Here is a 19,332-nt window from a genome sequence, read left to right on the forward strand (position 1 = left end):
AATCACATAAAAGAAACTTCGCTTTGCTTAAAAAAAAAAAAAAAAAAAAAAGATCTATATCATCTTCCTTCTCTTTTCTACTGTAGAACGGAAGTAAAGCGGTTAGTGGGTCTGCGCCAGATATTAAGAATCTAACCATTTAAATAGTATCAACAGCCCTTGTTCCTCCAGTCAAACTCTGTCTGGTTTTGGACATTAGTAACAGAAGCAGCCAGTTCCTATTTTGCACAACTATTATAAGCTATTTACTGAAAAAGAAAACCCCGGTGAAGGGAACAAACCACTCCTTTAACCATTAAAACAGAAGATTCAGTTGTTGGTGGTTCAAAAGCAACAAAATATCTTCTAGTCTTCAAGCAGTCTTTAATACACAGAGATTTTGCACATTTATATCTGCAAACAGACAACATGAATCCATGCATAACAGAAATGGAACAGAGCTGTGTATGTGTAAAAATGCATTTATACAAAGTGAAAGTTAAAAGCAGAGGTGACCCTCTCCTTTTCAAATGGAGAAGGGAACGAAACAAGGAGCTTATTCCTCATCTCGTTAATTCTCACCGTTAGGAAATGCAAAAATGAGATAAAAGCGCAGGCTTGGACCAAGCGACAATCTTCAGGCAACAGACTTGCCACAGTGTCAGGCCAGAACAGAGGTCAGGACTGCTTGCAGTGGTCTGAAAGGCAGCACAAGCCTCTCTCTACTTCTTCTTGTGCTTTCCTCCTGCCTTCTATCTCACCCAGTGAGCAAAAAGACTTCACGTAAACCAAGAACACTATCTGCTTCTTCAATCAAGTGACTTACAGCCACAAAAATGCTAGAAGAGCTGTTTTCATTGGCTATTCTTCTCAGAAGTAAAATTCACAGAAATAATCTTACATTGAAATAATTCAGATTTTTATAACGTTTTTGGTTAAGAGATTATCAACGGCCTGTAAATGTAACAACGACCATACAAGAATCTCAAATTTGCTTATGGCTTAAAAGATGCTGAATTGAAAAAATCAGCAACATTGGTATCCTTAAAAATACTAAAGGGGAGCTGCTACAAATAGCCAGTCTGAACTTTTATTTTCATTAAGTCCTCCAAAAACCAAGATCTTACCTGTGATTGGGAGGGCAAAAGGGGGGAGAACAGGGCGGGGAGAACAGGGTAGGGAGAAAAGGCCATTTTACAGCCTAATAAAAACTTAGGAAGGCTTCTGATGTGTCTCCCATCCTGCTAGAACAAGATTTCCTATCTCAACCAGAGTGTTTTATCTTTAGGTTAGAGATAGATACCAACATTACAAAGCCAGGAGATCAGAATAGGTGATTCTTATGACACACATACAAGAATGTTTCCATGAAATTCACCATAACATTGAGGTTAAATTTGAAATAGTTAGGATTGTTTTAATGCCCAAACTATCCTCTTAAACCAGAGAAGTAATAAAAATGAGCTTAATCTCTTGAATTTGTTTTTTTTTGTTGTTGTTGTTTTTTTAATTATTTATTACTTAAATTTACAATCACTCAATTTTGCCTCTACGGAAGATGATCAATAGACCCTCTAATTTCCTTTTCATTCAACTCTTGGCTTGACAACAGATTTCCCAAAAAATTATTCACCATATATTCTTTTTGGACAGAAATACTACCACAACAGTCACATCAGTGGCTTTGGTTACGTCCAAGGCAAAGAGAACATGTGATTTGTTTACACAGATTCCCCTTCCCACCCCAATTAAGATACAGAGAAGAACACAGCCACTAGAGATTTGAGTACAAATCCAAGAGCAAAGTTAAGAAAACAGAAAAAATAATAATAATAAACTATTATAGCTTCTGCTCTGCACCGTCATCCCTCAAAGCAATAAAACACAGCAAATGCATTACGAGTTACCTCTCTTAGTGGAAATGTGTATATGACCAGAAAAGGCCAGAACCAAATTAACAGTTTAAAAGCTATGTAGTACTACATAAAAGGTATGTTTAGCCATCATCATACCATCAAGAGCAGAATGGCTATTAATAACACGACAGTGGTACGTTACTCAAGCTACAAGGCTCACACCGTGTGTGACCTCTTCAGCCAGGACTGGGACCCTTCAGTAGCTCTAGCTACACTAGCAGCACTGCAGTAGCCAGCAAGCTCTGCTGCTCACTGCCAGGGCTTGGAAAAGCTGCTTTTGTTTCTTGGCAAAACCCAAAAATCCACGAAAAAGGAAAAAGAACCGATTGTCCGGACACTAAACTCTAGGCAAAATATAGCATCCAGGCATGCAATCACTTCCAAAGCCAGAAAGAAAGTCAGTAGTAGCACTTTATGCCATTTCATTCTCATTTTCTTCACTATTTGCATAATGGCAAAAGGCCATTCAGATACAGGAAACAACTATAAAGTTATTGTCTTAAACTGATAAACCAGAAAAAGAAGAACAAACCATGTCACAAGAAAGCAAACATGCTGACACCCCAGCTGCTGTTCTCCGCTGCCAGTAAGAGCACGAGAGGAGCCTAAATGAAAACAGAGAGCAGTTGCCAGAAGAGCAATTTTATTGACATACTTCCAAAACCTCCCCCATCGGACTCTTCTTCAGCTGACAAAGGAGCTGCCTAAACAAACTCAGTGCTGGAAAACTAGCATCTGCAAGCACTACCTGAGCACACAAAAGCTACAGAAGTTAACTAAGCACCCCAATAGTTATTCTGAGAGGATGCTTTATAAAAATGCATTTTCCAGACCGATTGTTAAATACTCCCCTCGCAACATCTCTTTGTGACAAGCAGCATGTTACTTTTTACCTCTGCAAGGAGAAAGCAGACCAGATCTTTAACTCACTTGAAACTGTAGCCAGCAAACAGCATTAGCGCAACGAAGTTCACATTTCCAGGCAAAAAGAAACCTACACTTGTCCAAATATTGTATGAGGAAGGGCAGCAAACAAAGTATCCTTATCTACATAAAGGTCAGGGTCTTTTGTAAAGAATGTGGTTTGCCCAAACCAGTTTTACATCTATCTTCACTCACATAAAAGAGAGCCCCAGCATACAAACCTGCCTTACCTAGGAAAAAATATTTTAAAAAAATAATACACACACTCATCCTCCCTCCCTTATCCCCTCCCCCAAAGTTCTGACAGTCTCATGCGAGTACCAGAGGAAAGTAACAGAGTCAAATAGCTGGGGGAATGAGGATAAATAATTTTGATAAGAACATGAGATGTGTCGCTCAAAAAATTATTAAAGCAAAGAAAAACAGACTGTTTTAACTGTTTCACATACATAAAAGAGCGCATAGGGTCTTCCAGGTTTCCTGTAATTCCAGTATGTCTGCAAATCACGCTAATACATTGAATTTGCCAGTTTAAGTATAGGTCATTTCATACTATTAGCCACTTCTAAAGGGGAGGAAAGAGAAAACCTAAAAGCCACCACCTGTGCATTAACACATATTCCCACTGACATTCAACACTATTTATTCATCCTATAATTCATCTTATATCTCAAACTATACATAAAACCATCATTTTCTTACGTAACTTTACAAGTCTTCAGAAATCCTACCCCAAGTACCCCATTACGTTTGCTGAAAATGTCTCCAAAGCAACTTAAAATCAACAAGCAATGGGTCCTTACACAGCAGGGTAAAGCTGAAGTGACATCTGAAATATCCTGCTAACATCAGATAACATCCCTAGATTACATCACTTTAAAAAAAAAAAAAAAAAAAAGACATTTCTTCCTCTTTTTTCACAAAAATAATCCTTACAGGATGCATACTACTAAGAGAGCAAAAGTCAAAAGTTTTGCATCTTACTTTATATGTACTATTCCCAATCTGTCATTGAAAAGCCTTCTCAGTACCTGGGACACTAGTGTCTTGAGACGACATCTACAATCCCAGTTAATCTGAACAAACCCCACATTGTTTCCAAACTGCTTCCCATGCCCACATTACTGCCTTTGGAAATAAACACTGCAGTACTCCAATTCTAAAGAAACCTAAACACACACGAGCTGGTGGTTTCAGAAAAAACTCCTTATCGGCCAGGACAGGAGCAGGCACCCGACACAGCTCTCTGTGCAGCCCGCCTGCTGCCTCGCGCCCAAACCCGCACTCCTGCGGCCACACGAGTCCCCTCCTCCTGCCCAAAGCACAGCAGCCTAGGCCACGTCTCACTTCAGTGCTGAGGATCCCGATCAGCTTGAGATATATTTGCTATTTAATGGGTACATTGGGACATTCCCATCTTTTAAAATTCAGTTAACAAGTTTTAATCTGTACAGTCAATTCTCTAATACAGCTTGCTGGGGTATGCCCAGAAAGAAAGCTTTTTATTTTGTTTAAATGAATCCCACCAGAAGATGGCCACAGGTGAACTTCTACTGCAAGACCACCAGAACCATATTTCACACCCAGACCTAAATCCCACCGGGAAGAAGCCCTTTTTGTAAGGCACAGCACAGAAATAACCTAAGACCATTCAATCTCTGTGCACAACAGAACTCCAGACAGTACTGCAGCAAACAGGCAAAATTCTGTGTATTGGTGATCTCTCTTCACCAGGCTTTCCAACGCTGCCTGGAGATACCTGTAACAGCCAAGTTTTTGGAAAAGAAGAAATACTTCATAGTTTTGACAATGCCAAAGAATATACTTGCTAAGTCATTGATGACTTTAAATACTTCATGTAAACACAACAATTTTGGCACATCACTAAATCAAGGTTTAAAGACATAGCAATGCTACAGTTTGACACAATTACAGCAGTTAAAGAGATTAATTTTAATAAAAAATACAGAATTAGAAAGTCACACTCCAAAACTGATTTTTCATAAAAGCAGTTTCTCGCTAAGTGCCACACTCTTGGGAATACATATACACAAACATATACATGAAAAAACATTAAATGAGGGCAGACCTGTACTACAAGCTTGATTTTTTTAGCTATTGTTCCCAGGATACAAGTAAGACTTCCTATAACATCACTAAAATGCATTATCTAGATTAGTTATCTCGGTAGGTAACTGAAAACGATTTTTTTAGCAAGCAGAGCTTTCACCGTGTATAAAGTAGATACTTCATGTCTAACCGAAAGTGAACATCCAGATCATCAATCTCTTGCCTATTTTTGCTAGGGAACATTGAGAAAGCATTGGGAATAATGGAACAAGTGCACCTTAAGCAAGGGCAATGCATCATTATTAAGGCTCTCACAAAACTTGAGTCACTGCAGGCAACTCTTTTGAAAAATTTCTCCCCTGGACAATATAAGTTTTTACTAGTCAGCTTAGTTATTTCTAAATCTTGGGACGCCACCTGTTTAGCAGACTTTCCATTAAGAACTAACCTAGCTAAACAACACCTGAGCTTATCCTAACTTCCCAGAACAAAAGGATTAGGCACATTTTTTACTGTTGCATTAAATACAAAGAGGCCAAGTGCAAGTCCTGCTCCCTTACCTTCTGCATATCATTTTAAAAGCATTAAACCTAAAGAGGAAAAACAAGTGCTTTGGTTTTCCAGGCTACTTGCCAACTACTTCTAGCTGAGGTACTTATTTCAAAACCCAGTGACTTTTTATTCTAGCACAACTTGCGAAGTGTATCGCAAGAAGTTGCATCAGATCTGAGGCAGCAAGAGTATCAAATCCTACTTTTTAAAAAGATTCTAAATAAGTCTATTTTTGACACTGTGACCAACAAAGCCTTACCGCAGGCTTCAGCTCTGCTTTACTGTGAAGCAAAGCACAGATCAATTTGTCCAAGATATACAGAGTGCATAGTTGAAACTGGTATTTAATGTGGGAATGTTTGTTGGTGTGATTGTAGATTTTGAAAAAAAACATTAATGTGGATTTAGCAGTTTTAGAGGCATTATGAATGGCTCTCAAGAACACACCATGTAAGATAGACTGTCTTTCAAGTGGTCTTTACGGCACTTGTGACAGTCCCTGCCACAAGTCACTGAGCTGTCACCTACAAAAAAAACACCAAAAGAAAGCCAGATGCTTCACCGGCAAGCTAAGAGCATTCCTTAAATAAAACTTCAAGAAAGTATCAGCTAACATATCAAATGTGTAACAGCAGTTACACATACCGAAGAGAATCAGTTATCAACTTAAGACTAAACCACATAGACTCTTGCTTTGCTTCACTAATGTGAAGTTTTGCTAAATTCCAAACCCCACACCATTTCAAGAGCACCCATCAGCCGACTCCTTCAGAGCACACACACACAGCAGCACTTGCTACAGGTGACAAATAACGCAGGACAAAGTCTGCAAGTTGGCTCTTTATGAATGGTCTAGCAGGGGAAACACGAAGACAGCAACGCTGCACTTCAATGGGAGCACCATCCGCTCCACGTACCAGTGTCATGGCACTGGCTGGGGAACACGCACAATCCCCACGCTGGGAAGCACAAGCAGGCGAGCACTGCTGTCCAAGAGGCGCTGCGTTTCTGGGAAGGCCGCCTACGGCAGCAGAGCTATGCAGACATTTCCCCGTGGTCACAGCGAAACCAGTAATTATGCCGGCTGCTCTGCCATTACCTGGTAGCAGCTTGCTGCCAAATCAAGTGATTAATGGGAAGGAAACTTTCCTTTTCCCTCACCAAGGTCTTAAGAGAGCCCGAGTGTGCTTGAGTGATCAGACTTTTCCACTTAGCTTCACTTCTTGTTTCTCAAGCTATCTAAAAAGCCCTCCTATTTCACTAAAATACACACACACACACATATACACATGCGCACAAACACATGCCTCCTATCTAACCATAAACTAATAGGCTAAGTAAAGCATATTTATTTTAATAACCCAAACTAACTTTAGTGGTGCTGATTATTTTCGGCAAGGATAAACATGTGGGACTTCACACAACCAGAAAACATTTTCTCATCAAGTCATGACTTTTTGTTCACAACAGCATTAGCTTAACACCATTCTTTCTATGATCTTTCCTCGGCTAAATCTTTCTGCTTCAAGCAGCTCTGTTACTCAGTAAAGACAGTCTACTATTATACTTTCTGCTAATGCCTGAACTCAGCAGAATCTCTAGTTAGTCTTGATGCTTTTTCCTTGAAACAAAGGTGCCTGCATTTTATTATTTTCAACAGTTGGATAACAATCAAACCTGTAACCTTTTCAGCAGGTTCTTTTCCTCCCGCCTCATGAGAGAACACAGTTATAAAGGTGACAAATCCAAATTACTGCCTTTGATGAGCACAGCATAGTAGTTTTTCCTGATATATGGAATGTTCCAGGATTCAGATGTTCTGTTCTTTTACCATCTCATTGATGTTTTCATTTGAATTTCATAAACAAAGTTGAAAACTAACATCTGTTGTGGATAGTTCCTTTATATGGGTGTCCTCTGTGGGTGGTGAATGTATTTGGAATAGCATATTTTACCCTGTTTAAATGACAATGAAGGTAGTCTTGTACAATTAATACAAATGCTATCTAGAAGGTGACATTGGGGGAAATAATGAGTTTAGAAATGAAAAGACAACTGGGGAGGAAAAAAAAAATGTGTTGACAACCTATGAACACAGCCTATGCAAGTCACTATCATTTGAACAAGTCATTCCAGTTTATTTCCTTAGAAGAAAAATAATCTTTGTAACATGCAAATTGTAACAGAAAAAGACCAAAAAGACTACTTAAAAGTTACACTGGAAGCTTAAAATATGCTATATTCTTGCACATGAAGTAATACAGCAGCAACAACAACAAAAAATGGTTTCTATAAAGATGCTGAATTTCTCACTTTCTGACTGTAGACTGCCACAGGACATAGCAAATACACCAAGACTATTTCATTCCCTGCAAGATTACTTGGAAAATGGACATTTGGAGTACAAGAGGTAAGCATGTACTCAGCGTGCATCAGTAACAGACAAGTTTTTACAAAATGACTCATCCCTCAAAATGAAAATCACCAATTTAAAAGTCTTCACTTCCACTTAGTGGGAGAAGACTACCATATTAAGCTTTCTGTGAGAGACTGTTACAGGCCCAAAGGAAACTAGATGTGATTCAGTTTCTAATATGGATCTTGTACCATGCCTTTAAATTCTAAAAAAAAATGAAGAACATTTTGATGTGGACATCTAAGTTTTTTTCAAAGAAGCTTTCATGAAAAGGAACAGCAAAAGAGCAGATACTCATTTCAAAAAAACAGTATAACAAAATGCATCCAGATTTTAAAATTTATAAGCCTTAAGATACCACCACTTTGAGTTACATGATGGTGTATCAGGAAACAAAAGAGTTTGCTTAGTGTTTCGTTCTGTAAGAGTAGTACCCAAGCTACGCTGCTTCCCGGCTATCCCAATATATTCAGACAATGAAATTCAACCCCATATCCCTATAAAATATGAAAATACCTTGCTACTTCTTACCAATTCACTGTTAGGATTTTCATGTATTACAAAAACATGGTATTTCTAGCTTATGAGCCACATAGGGCTTCTTCACTAATTCCAAGCAAGAGCCACACTTGAGCAGTTTCCATGCATGCAGCAAGGGTTACTCTCATGGCAGGCCGCACAAAGGCATCCTATCTGCTCTGTAAAGAGGAATCATTAGGAGGAGGCTTCCTAGGAGACACCACTGCACTTCTGGTGTGACCTACCACCACCTCGACAGACACTACCAGTTACAGACAAACACTAGGATACCAAATAAATACTGGAAAACAATGAAAGAACTGAAGGAGTAGATGAAGAAAAAAAAAATCAGGATTTCTATGGGAAGTATATGGAAGGATCATCTAGCTTGGAAGATAAAGATTGAAGATTTCTGTAAAATATGCTTAAATTGCCTTTTTTAAAAAAGAACAAGTGATGGCTTAATTTTATTTTAATAATCATCACTGAGATTATATTAAGATTCTTGCTTCATATGAAGTAATATTGTGCCTCTAACTAAAAACAAACAATTTTTCATACAAAATGGTGTCAGTATATATAATTCATCAAGCAGTACCCTGGAAGGAGCTAGAATAAAAGGAGAGTGTGACTAAGGTTAATTCAGTATAGATCTCAAAATGCAAGACTGACAAGAAGATAGAACAGGTAGGGCGCTCATTGCATACTTCATCAGTTTGGTACTTAATTCCTTACGCTACATCTCTCAAAGAATACCACCACTACTTTTAGATTGCTGTACTTGGAGAGCACAGTAAGCAATAACCCAATTTAACAACAGAACAAAACTAAGGAGCACAATTAGTAACTAACAACCAACCCACTTCAGAAGAAAAGCTAGTGGGGAAGCAGGTTAACCAAACTGTTTATTAATAGCAAACTAAGGCAGAACTAGCAATAAGTCATTCCTGTCTTCCCAAAGCTACAGCCCAGTTTCACTTCTCCATTTATGGAAAAGCAGTTATCATTTACTCAAGGCAATAGCACCAGTACCAAAGCCTAAGACACCAATTTTAAACTGGAGAACAGGTAGCGGATGGAAACAGGGGAAGCATCTTCTAGCTAAGAATCAATTTCTCACCACCCTGCAAAACTTCCTCCTGAAACATCGCAAAAAGCAGGGGAGGAAAACAGGATTAGCCTAACACAGTAGCAGATCTAAACAGGCTGCACACCACTTGCATATGACCATCTTTCCATCACACCTGAACTTAAGTTTTGTGAAAAAATAATCCACAAAGATAGCTGACAGAGCTACCACATAAGACAGTCACTTTTTGAAGTGACATATTTTAAAGTAGGAATATTCACAAGCTTCAGAGGCTCATTTTCACACTCCAGTGAAGAAGGAAAGCTTTAGCATCAAAATCATTGGCTATTTCATCTCTTCTCATTTACTAAGAATTATATAAAGGAAAAGCATCTATTAGGCAGCAAAAACTGACCTGTTAATCAGAGCAACATTCTTTGCTATCTTCTTGAACTTTCTAGGAAGTGAATGCTTCCTAGCTTTCACTAAAAAGGACATGCGATAATTTGACTTTTTCATCTTAGTATCTTCACTTGCTTAAAAATTTAGATACTGCAAATCGCATCTGTTGTCGCACCATAGGAGGAAGTGGACTTACCTTTAGAAAACATGCAAGGAACTAAACTCTTGCTATTTAGCAGTTAAAAGGGGTAATGCTGTCCAGAGACAAAAGAAGGCAGCACACTAGAGAAAGTTACTTTTAACTGCTTCATATCTTCCAAAAAAAAAGTTCCCCTAGAAACTCCACTGCTTCCTGACCCCTTGAGAGAAACCAGCAAAGTAGTTGTACCCCACTTTCATCCTCCAACAAAAAATAGGTTAACATACCTAAGTTAAAACACATTTCCTTCCCCCTCCCACTTAAACCTAGATTTGTAGGACATGTAAGTCCCTTGTTCTCTTTCATCCTGTCATTATGTAGCCTCATTTAACAGAAACCAAAGTTGTAGATGGGTTTCCAAAAAGGGGAGAGGGCAGGGGTAAAGCTTTGCAAATGCTAAAAGAAAATGCTACTTTTCCAAACTGATAAAGTTACTTCTAACCAATCACATACTTGAGACAAAGCACCCCCTTTTCCTTCTGGATATATTTCATCTCAACTAGCTTAATGGTGAAGCCACCTATTAAGAAACCACTCCAAAAAAACAACACAGAAAAAAAAGTTACTATATGCAAGGTAACAGCCAGTTCTACAGGAGAAGTCTGCCTCCTTGTGGCTCAACTAATCGTAAGTCAGGAATGCTTCGATTCATTCAATTACTCCCAGAAAATTTGGTGAGCCGAGAGAATTATAAGCTTCTGGTCCAAGTTTCTTTTTAGAGAGGCAGGGGGCAGTGAAATAAGGAAAAAAAAAGAGGCCACTTCTAATTTTAAAGAGCACTGTCAGAAGTTACTCCTTTTTAATTAGTGAAATATTACTTCTAACCTCTGTCTTTAGACTGTCAGATTTGTGGAGCAGGAGGGGGAAGATATGTACAGGAGGTTTGCAAAGGTCAGGAAAAAAAAAAAAAAAAGACATCTTCAAAGGGCAACAAAAGTGAAAGTTGGCAGTAGTCTGGTGCTTAAACAACATTAAGTCACCTTTCTGCCTACAGATTCCCATCAGGTCACACCTGTGAGGATTTCAGTCTCAGCAGCAGAGAAGTCTCTGGTGTCTTCAACAAGAGACAGACATGTTTTTGCCCTGACACTGAGAACACCTCCTAGAGCAACTTTTCTAAAAGAAGCTTCTGAATCCCAGAATGCATTGTGCAACAATTTAGTGGTTAAAAGACTCAGAAAACCGGTAGAATTTTAACTTAAAAAACACACATAGACAGATTCAAGTTCATACCAGTCTTAGAAAGGGATAACATAAGGATGATGTTGGCTTGGGAGGGAGCTTCCAAACCATCCTATGGAAGCTGCTCCAGTTTGTGCAAGTCTGAGCCACCAAGGGTAAAACATTTTTACTGTAGGTTAGGAAATTCACCCAATAAAAGAAGGAATGGTCCAATCTCCACTCCAAAGGCTATTTAACGGAAAACTAACTGAGTGAAAGCAGCAGCCCACATTTTCCTAAGTTTTAGGACTGCTGGGCTTGCAACCTTACGTCTATGCCACCGCCTCTGTTTTGGGAATCATTTCTCTAACCACTAAGAGAATCAGACTCAGTCTTTCCAATTTACAACCTGGAAAAGTAGGAGTGAGCTGAACCCACAACTCTCTCACAGTGACAGTCATTTTAATCAGAGGTTTACTGCAGAAGAAGGGGGAACTGCCACACTGCCATATTTTGAATGAAAGGCCTAACTATACTTGCCATACACACCATTTACTCCCGAGACACCTTTTATTTTGTGTGGTTTTGCAAGCCCCATGCACAGGGGCTCAGCTTCTGCTGCATGCTGCAGCCCAAGCACTGTAGACGAGGCAGGAGCCTCCACTGCTGCTGCCTGAGTTTTTTGGCCTCTGGCTGTGCTGCACTGCACACTGCAACAGCCAAATAACTTCAGAAATCTAATTTGAAAAGCTGTCAATTGAGAACCAAAATAAACAGAAGCTTACAGCAACACTGACACTACTCCAGTAGGGAATAAATAAGTAACTCCCTACTTACTCAGGTGCAAGGCTGGAAAACAGCAAGTGCCTTCAACTCTACTGATGGTGATGGGAATTGATGGTGCTCATCACTTCAAAGGACTGGGTGCTCTACCAAGCAAATCCAGCACGTCTGAATTACGTGCTAGGTTTGTATGGGGTGCCATGCTCACCACAAAACATGTTCTTTGTGCAGCCAGGTCTCTAATTAGTCACACAGATGCAGAACTACTCCCTTCTGGCTTTGGTAATTTTACAGGCTGAACAAGGCAAATACTTCCATCTATTACAAGTGATATTCTGCAAGCAACTGTCTTCTCATTATATTGAAATAGTAGGAAAGTAATAAGGACTATCTGAAGTCATACAGACCAAGAAACCTAGCAAAACAGGGTTTCTGTTCATAACTTTAGGACAGTTTGTGTTTTTGCTTTCAATTGGGGCCCAACACTACGTTAATAAGCCTTTTGCTGGGATTTCAAAAGCCATTACACCACACACATCTTCCTCTTCTTACATTTGCTAAACTACTCCAAGGCCCAGGATTAAATTTTACGCTTCACTGACAGAAAATAGAATCCTAAATCACCAACCCACATATAATTGTTAATTTCCCCACTTGTTTCTTGTGGGCACAGTACCTACTTTCTTCCTGATCATGGCCTTACTTTAGGCTCTCACACTTAGAAGACTAGCATCGAGTTTCAGCTCAGGCTTATGAAATGTCCCTTAAAAAGAAAGAAATCTTAGCCTAAAATCTCCCCATTTCCCAGACCAGTACGGTTTATCAGTTTTTGAACAGAATGATACATATTATAGAACACCGAGACAAGGAACAGCATCACAGGTCTCTCAAAATCCAAAGGGAAAGTCTTATTACTGTCAATAATAAACAGTAGCAGGTTATACTAGATTAGGCACTAGATTTATTCTCAGAAAAACTGGTTTCTGTTCCATTTAATTCTCACCTGGCCTTCTAGGTGACCTTGGGCAAATCATAATCCCCACACTGCAGTTTCCCCAGCAGTAAAAGTGAACTGAACTCATTTGCAAATCTGCCTGGAAACTCCAAATGATAGAGTACTATCGCACTAAAACATATTTCCCCATCTACAAATTTATTCGCCTTAGATAGCTTTCCTTTATCCCATTATACATCAGCAGCAGCCTTAGATTGCTTCTACTTCCTAAATGCACTCTGGTGGTTCCACAAGAAAAGCTTTAGGCTACTGCCTTACTTTTTAATCACATGCTTCATCTATTTCTGCTACTGTATCTCACTCTAAGAGTGGGAGCTTGTATTTAGTAATACACACTTAACACTTACTTTAATATATTACGTCAAAAGTAGCTATAAACATTCCTAAACTGGGTGAAAAGGAAGCGAGGGGAGGGAATAAACAGGGCACAGCAAAACACCAAAGCAGTTATGAAGGCACAGACTCCTTCTGCAGACCCTCACTGATGTAAGTCATCTCACTCGCTCCCACGGCTCGCGGCAGGAACGGGCTCCTCAGATTTCCTTAAACCTGGACTACATGGTCTCCTGAGCTGAACCAGACTGAAGCGACCATCAAAAGGTCACTCTTGTTACACATTACTAGACTTAAGGACATTACTATCCTTTTAAAGGGAGAACAGAATTTCTTAACTGAAAACACAGCTCGACTGTGCTGCGCTTTTTCACTTGCCATCTTCCCATTTCTGGGTTTATTCATTTTTTAAACAAAACACAATCACCAGATGTTTGCCACCTTTTCTGTTCCAGGACACAGGACCCGAATAGCAGCACCCCAAATCCCTTGGTTTGCCAGTTTACACTAATGGCAATACCTTCAACGACTATAGTTAATTTTTCTGAACAGAGAACAAGCAGAGAAAGGTGCCGCTCCAAACACCATCCCAGGGTAAAACAGCGGATTGGCACCGACGGGAATTACACTGCACTCCGGGCACTTCCATCCATTTTCCCCCGATCAATGAGCTATTAGAACACACTGAAAACATTTTTAATAAGTCATGGGGCAGAATGACACAAAAATTACTCCTGCACAGCCAATAGGTAACCTCTTGAGACAGGCAACCCCTTGAAAAATTAGCGAGCCATAAAAATAAATAAAAACGAACACCCGCACAGGGGGAAGGCAGAGCACGCCCCGGGCGGCGGCAAGGCCGGCTACTCGCGCAGCCGGCGGGGAGAGCCGCGGCTGCGGAGCACGAGGAGCGGGGGAGGACGCCGGGAAGCGCCAGGGGCGGCCGCGACCCGCGCCACGAGCCCACGCGGGTCCTGCAGGCGCAGAGCCGCCCCGAGCGCGGCCCGGCCGCCCCCCACGGCCCCCCGGCCCGGGCTGCCGGGACGTGTCCGGCCGCCGCTGGGCGAGGGCGCCGTGACGAGGCTGGAAGCGGCTCCTGCCCTCAAAGCAGCCGCGCGGAAACGGGCGGGAGCCGCGCGCGGGCTGAACGGCGCCGCGAGGCCCCCTCCCCCGCGCCGCCCCGGCGCGGAGCGGCGGCGCCCGCCGCCCCTTACCTTCCTGCCGCCGCCGGCCAGCGCGGCGCTGCCCCCCGAGTACATGTAGTAGGCGATGCCCAGCACCCAGAGGAAGGCGAAGCAAAGCAGCAGCCGCGACCGCCGCCGCATCCTCCCTCCCGCGCCGCCGCCACCAGGAAACGGGCAGCAGCAGCAGCCGCCTCCGCTCCTGCCGCTGCCGCCGCCGCGCAGGGTCAGGGGGCAGAGGGCGAGCGCCCGCCCCCCGGCCAATCCCGCGCCGCCCGGCCCCGCGGCGGGCGGGCGCAGCCGGGGCGGGGCTGCCGCCGTCGCCATGGCTGCAGCACGCCGCCCGCCCCTCCCCCCGCCCGGCGCCGCGCGCCCCCGCCCAACGGCTGCGCGCGCCCGACCAACGGCTGCGCGCGCCCGACCAACGGCCGCGAGCTCCCCACCAACGGCCGCGAGCTCCCCACCAACGGCTGCGCGCTCCCAACCAACGGCTGCGCGCTCCCAATCAACGCGCGCCCCCGACCAACGGCTGCGAGCTCCCGACCAACGGCTGCGCGCTCCCAGCCAACGGCTGCGAGCTCCCAGCCAACGCGCGCCCCCGAGCAAAGGCCATGAGCCCCCGACCAACACGCACCCCCAACCAATGGCCGCGCGCTCCTGCCCAACGGCTGCATGCCCCCACCTGACAGCCGCGAGCGCCGCTGCCCACCCGCGAGGCTGCGGGCCCCTGTCGGGGGTTGCAGCTCGGCGGTTTCACACGTAGCTCTGCGGGTGTCACCGGAGGCTGTTGGGAGTGGGCAGGGGGGCAGCTGTCCCCCTGACAGTGTGCCCAGGCCTCTGCCATGGGAGCCTAATACCTCACCAGCGAGAGGGCTTCCAAGGTCAGATTGCCTTAGGCAAAGGTGAGAAGCAGCGTCATGTTGACTGATGCCTCATGTCCAGTGCATGGGAGGTGTCTGCAGCTCTTTTGGTAAGCCTCAGTCTTCCTCATCTTGCAGGTTTTTCCCTGGCCTCATGGAAGCCTTGAAGGTCCCAACAAGCCAGCTGTACTACTGAGGTCAGGCACCTGCTCCCTCGCACACTTCTGCGGTCACCATGTCACCCCACAGGGCAGCCCCACTTTGGCACATGGGTCCCCCCACAGGGCCAAGGGAGCACCAGGGGTCATAGCAGGAGGTCCACCCATGTAGGGCCCCACTCCTAGCTGCTGGTCTGCAGCTCTGGGGGTATTGCCCAAATGCCCCATAGCCTGTCCCACCCTTTAACACCCAGGATGGACCCTACTGCTTCTGGCTGTCACTGACTTCACAGGTTCCCTGACGTGTGTGTGCACAACTTGTGTTTGATGCTCTTTTTCCATGTCACTGGGTTTCCATTTTTTCAGCAGGAACTGCTATATTATCCCACAGTAAGACAGCAAGAAGCAAGAATGCAAAACTAAAAAGGGAAGAGACACATTCACTAACAATTAAACAGCACAGCTATTTTGCAACCACAGTATGACATTCACGATTTTTAAAGGTTTGCTCCATCATCTTTCCATGCTTCTTCAATAGACTCTTTTCTTGCCGCCCATTCTGACTCCGCATTTCTGTGTTCCTTCTGTCTATAGCAATGTCAGGCTTCTGCCAATCCAGCTGCCTTTCTACCACCAGAAGGCTACTAAGCCTCGCTAGAAGACTGGATCCCAAGCAGTGGTGGGATATGGTGGAGGCCCAGCATTAGACCTGGCAGAAATTCCACTGCTTTAGCAGGAATAGAAACACGTAGACAATAGAAATATCATTTTAGAGCTTGGCCCACCTGCCTAACTGCACATAGACTAATCGTCAGTCACACTGCCGAGACTCTCATCAGGAAAGCCGTGGCCTGAACAGGCGCAGTAGCTGTGAGGTGATTCTGCCATGTCAGTGTTGGCTCTGCGTGGGCAGAAGTTGTCTGGCATGCAAAGGTTTCACTGAGTAGCTGCATACATTCCCACCTGCCAAAGCCTTGGTGGAGAGATGAGATGGCTGGAGAGACAAAGGAAGACCTTCCAAATAAATATTCATTCAAGAAATGTGAAATAGCATAAGGAGATATTTTAAATTTATTTTTAGTGTAAAAGGCTGCTTCAGTAAACTCAGCATTATGATTCTTCATTTTGAGGGGAGTTGGAGGAAGACAAACAATGCGTGCAAAGTACAAGTTTTAGAATCAAATAACTGGCATCTCTTGAAATGAGGTACCCTCAAGAATGTGGGCTGCCAGCAGACACACACGTGTTCTGGACCAGACTTTCTGATTTATCCAAGGTGTGGTTGATGCAAGTGAGCACAGATGCTGCAACAGCATTGCTTGAGCCTATGCATAAAAAGGTACATGCGCATGCACCACCCCAAAGCTTAAATTTTCTTTGTCAAGATTTTCTATAGTTTGGAGTCTCAGCAGCCCGGGAGTGTCAGCGTGCTGATGAACCCCAGCCGCTTGAGCTCTGCTGTCAGCTAGGAGTGAGATGAAGAAGCAGCTTTCCTGCCACCGAAGGATTCCTTCACTAGGAAGATCTGCTGAGGAACATGTGCAAGATAGACCCAGGGAAAAGATACTGTTCATTATGTGTTTCCACAAAAAAAATATCAAGTACTTCTGTGTGTAAAGTGCGCAATTCTGGAGCCATAATCCCATTTAACCTTATAAATTCTGCAGGCTGCTTACTCTTTAAATGCCTTGTAAACCCTACAGAGTTATTTCTTGTCCCTTTCATGGTCTAAAGGATCGTGAGACAGTCTTCAAAGGTATTTTTAGGCATTTTCAATGATTTTATCAATGTGCTTAGATAGATTTTTCACTTTCCAGCAAAATTAGCCCGCCATTCATGTACAGAAAGTCCTCCTGTAGCTGCACACTTCACAAGCTTAGCAAAAGAATCTAGTGCACATGCCCAATCACAGTTTTCAGAGGTTTATAACTCAGTCAAATCAGAATTCATTTCCTCTTGAACAGGCAAAGGAATGTCTACATAAAGAATGCTACTTCTTTGTCAGAGTTCACTTGTCAACCTTCCACTGATGAAGCTACAGAAATGCTCAAGAAAGACTAGATTTTTTTTTTACCTTAATATTTTTTTTCACCTTCCTGGTATTCTGAACTGGCAGAACCAGTTTTGTTCCAGGCTCGCCAAAATTCTCATTTTTGGACAAAGCCCAAATGCAGAAGATTTCATCCTGAAATGTTTGTATTTCAGAGACCACAGAAAACACAGAGGTTTAGAATGGGAAATATTATACATCTTCAACTCTAGAAATAGCTTCCTATTCAATTACATGCACATACCTTTTTGCCTCAAAAGTCCTAACATGTCTAGTCAGCAAAGAAAAACTGGATGAAAAAAAAACTACTTCAATTAAAGCAAAGGATTTAAGAAAAAATGTAAGACATTTTAAATGATTTTCCAATACATTTCAAAAGAAAATATTAGCATATTTTAAGAGCAGTGTTGCTAGAATGACTCACAGAATATAAATGCTTCTGTATCAACCAGAGCACTTTAAACAAAAGAGAGATCAATCATGTGAGAGTACAAATAGGGGTGAAATTTGCAAAAGGAGCTATCAAAACTTTTCCTTTGATCTGTAAAGCAGACACCTAGATTCAATAGGCCAAATTCTGGTCTAGTTAGCTGTGGTGTAAACCAGAGGTAATTTCACCACATACATTGGAAAATAGGTATAAAAACTGACAGAGTTCAGAGTCTAATTCAAAATGTTAGCGTTCGTACTCTTGTGACTAAATACCACAAAAATTGCCCATCCTCATCTAGAGTTAAATGATCTAGTCAGAGGTAAATGAGTCCTTCAAGAAAGTAAGGCCTCACCTTTAGGGAATAAGTGAGTCAATTTGTTACTCATATAAGCAGACTTGTCCTTAGAAAGACTCCTGACAGGAGTAAGGATTTTCAGATGAGGTTTAAAACTCAGAAAATAGTTTTTAAAGACCTCAGAAGGCCCAAATTTCAATCAGGTTTTCTGAACCTCTCTTCTGTGTATGCAAAAGCTAATATGCTGCTGCTCCATTGCAGAAGATACATTTTCAAAACTATGCAGTTATTTCAGAAAGCATATCATTCTTCCTTTTAAAAAATAAGGTTACTTATTAGCCTAATATAGAGTGCCTTATAAAATAGAAGCCACACATTTATATATCATTTAAAATACATCTGTAGAGGATGCAGCCTGAGCTGAGTCTGTTTGTAGTGAAAGAATTGTGTTTGTGGTGAAAGGTCCTGATCTTGCAAACATTTATTCATATGTTTAACTTTATTCAAGGCATATTCCCACTAAAGTCAGTAGGACTAGTCAGATGTTGAAAATTCCATGCTCCTGGCTGAGTACTTGCAGGATTAAAGGTTAAGCGCAGCTAGCAGGTCTGAAAATCTATGTGGGTGTTCTGCAATGCACTGCATAGTGGTAACAATGAGGAACAGACTAACTCCTTGGCTAAAAACTTTGGAGTCAACATGTCCTTTCCCATCTGTTCAGATGCCAGGAACTCTGTTTAATTTTTAGTGTAGTTTCTGATGCTACCCAGAGTAGGCAGACATGTTGGCAATAGCATTCTAGAGCAGCTCGCCTCCAGAAGATCGTTACCCTTCAATGATGTTTTTTGAGCTCTTAAACCCCAAGTAGCATATATTGGGTAATGCACATATTACCTGTACTGTGCCTGAGTACAGAGTTATTCAAGGTATAGTGCAAGGCATCCCAGAGAGGGTTTGGGGAGTCCTGGTTGACAACAAGCTGGCCATGAGGCAGCAATGTGCCCTTGTGGCCAAGAA

The 19,332-nt window shown here is 42.4% G+C and overlaps 1 protein-coding gene across 1 annotated transcript in view; it reads right to left on the bottom strand.

Annotated features, from left to right (window-relative positions):
- GALNT2 (polypeptide N-acetylgalactosaminyltransferase 2) overlaps positions 1-14,746 on the bottom strand; it is an 88,659-nt gene extending 73,913 nt beyond the window's left edge. Inside the window, exon 1 of the mRNA XM_088534893.1 lies at positions 14,553-14,746. Coding sequence (XP_088391019.1) covers positions 14,553-14,663 — 111 coding nt within the window. The 5' untranslated portion in view covers positions 14,664-14,746. The remainder of the gene's footprint in view (positions 1-14,552) is intronic.
- Between the last annotated feature and the right edge of the window lie 4,586 nt (positions 14,747-19,332).

Source organism: Tinamus guttatus, unplaced genomic scaffold, assembly GCF_059628265.1.
Source record: "Tinamus guttatus ecotype Peru unplaced genomic scaffold, ASM5962826v1 Tinamus_guttatus_pri_ptg000601l, whole genome shotgun sequence".
NCBI lineage: Eukaryota > Metazoa > Chordata > Aves > Tinamiformes > Tinamidae > Tinamus > Tinamus guttatus.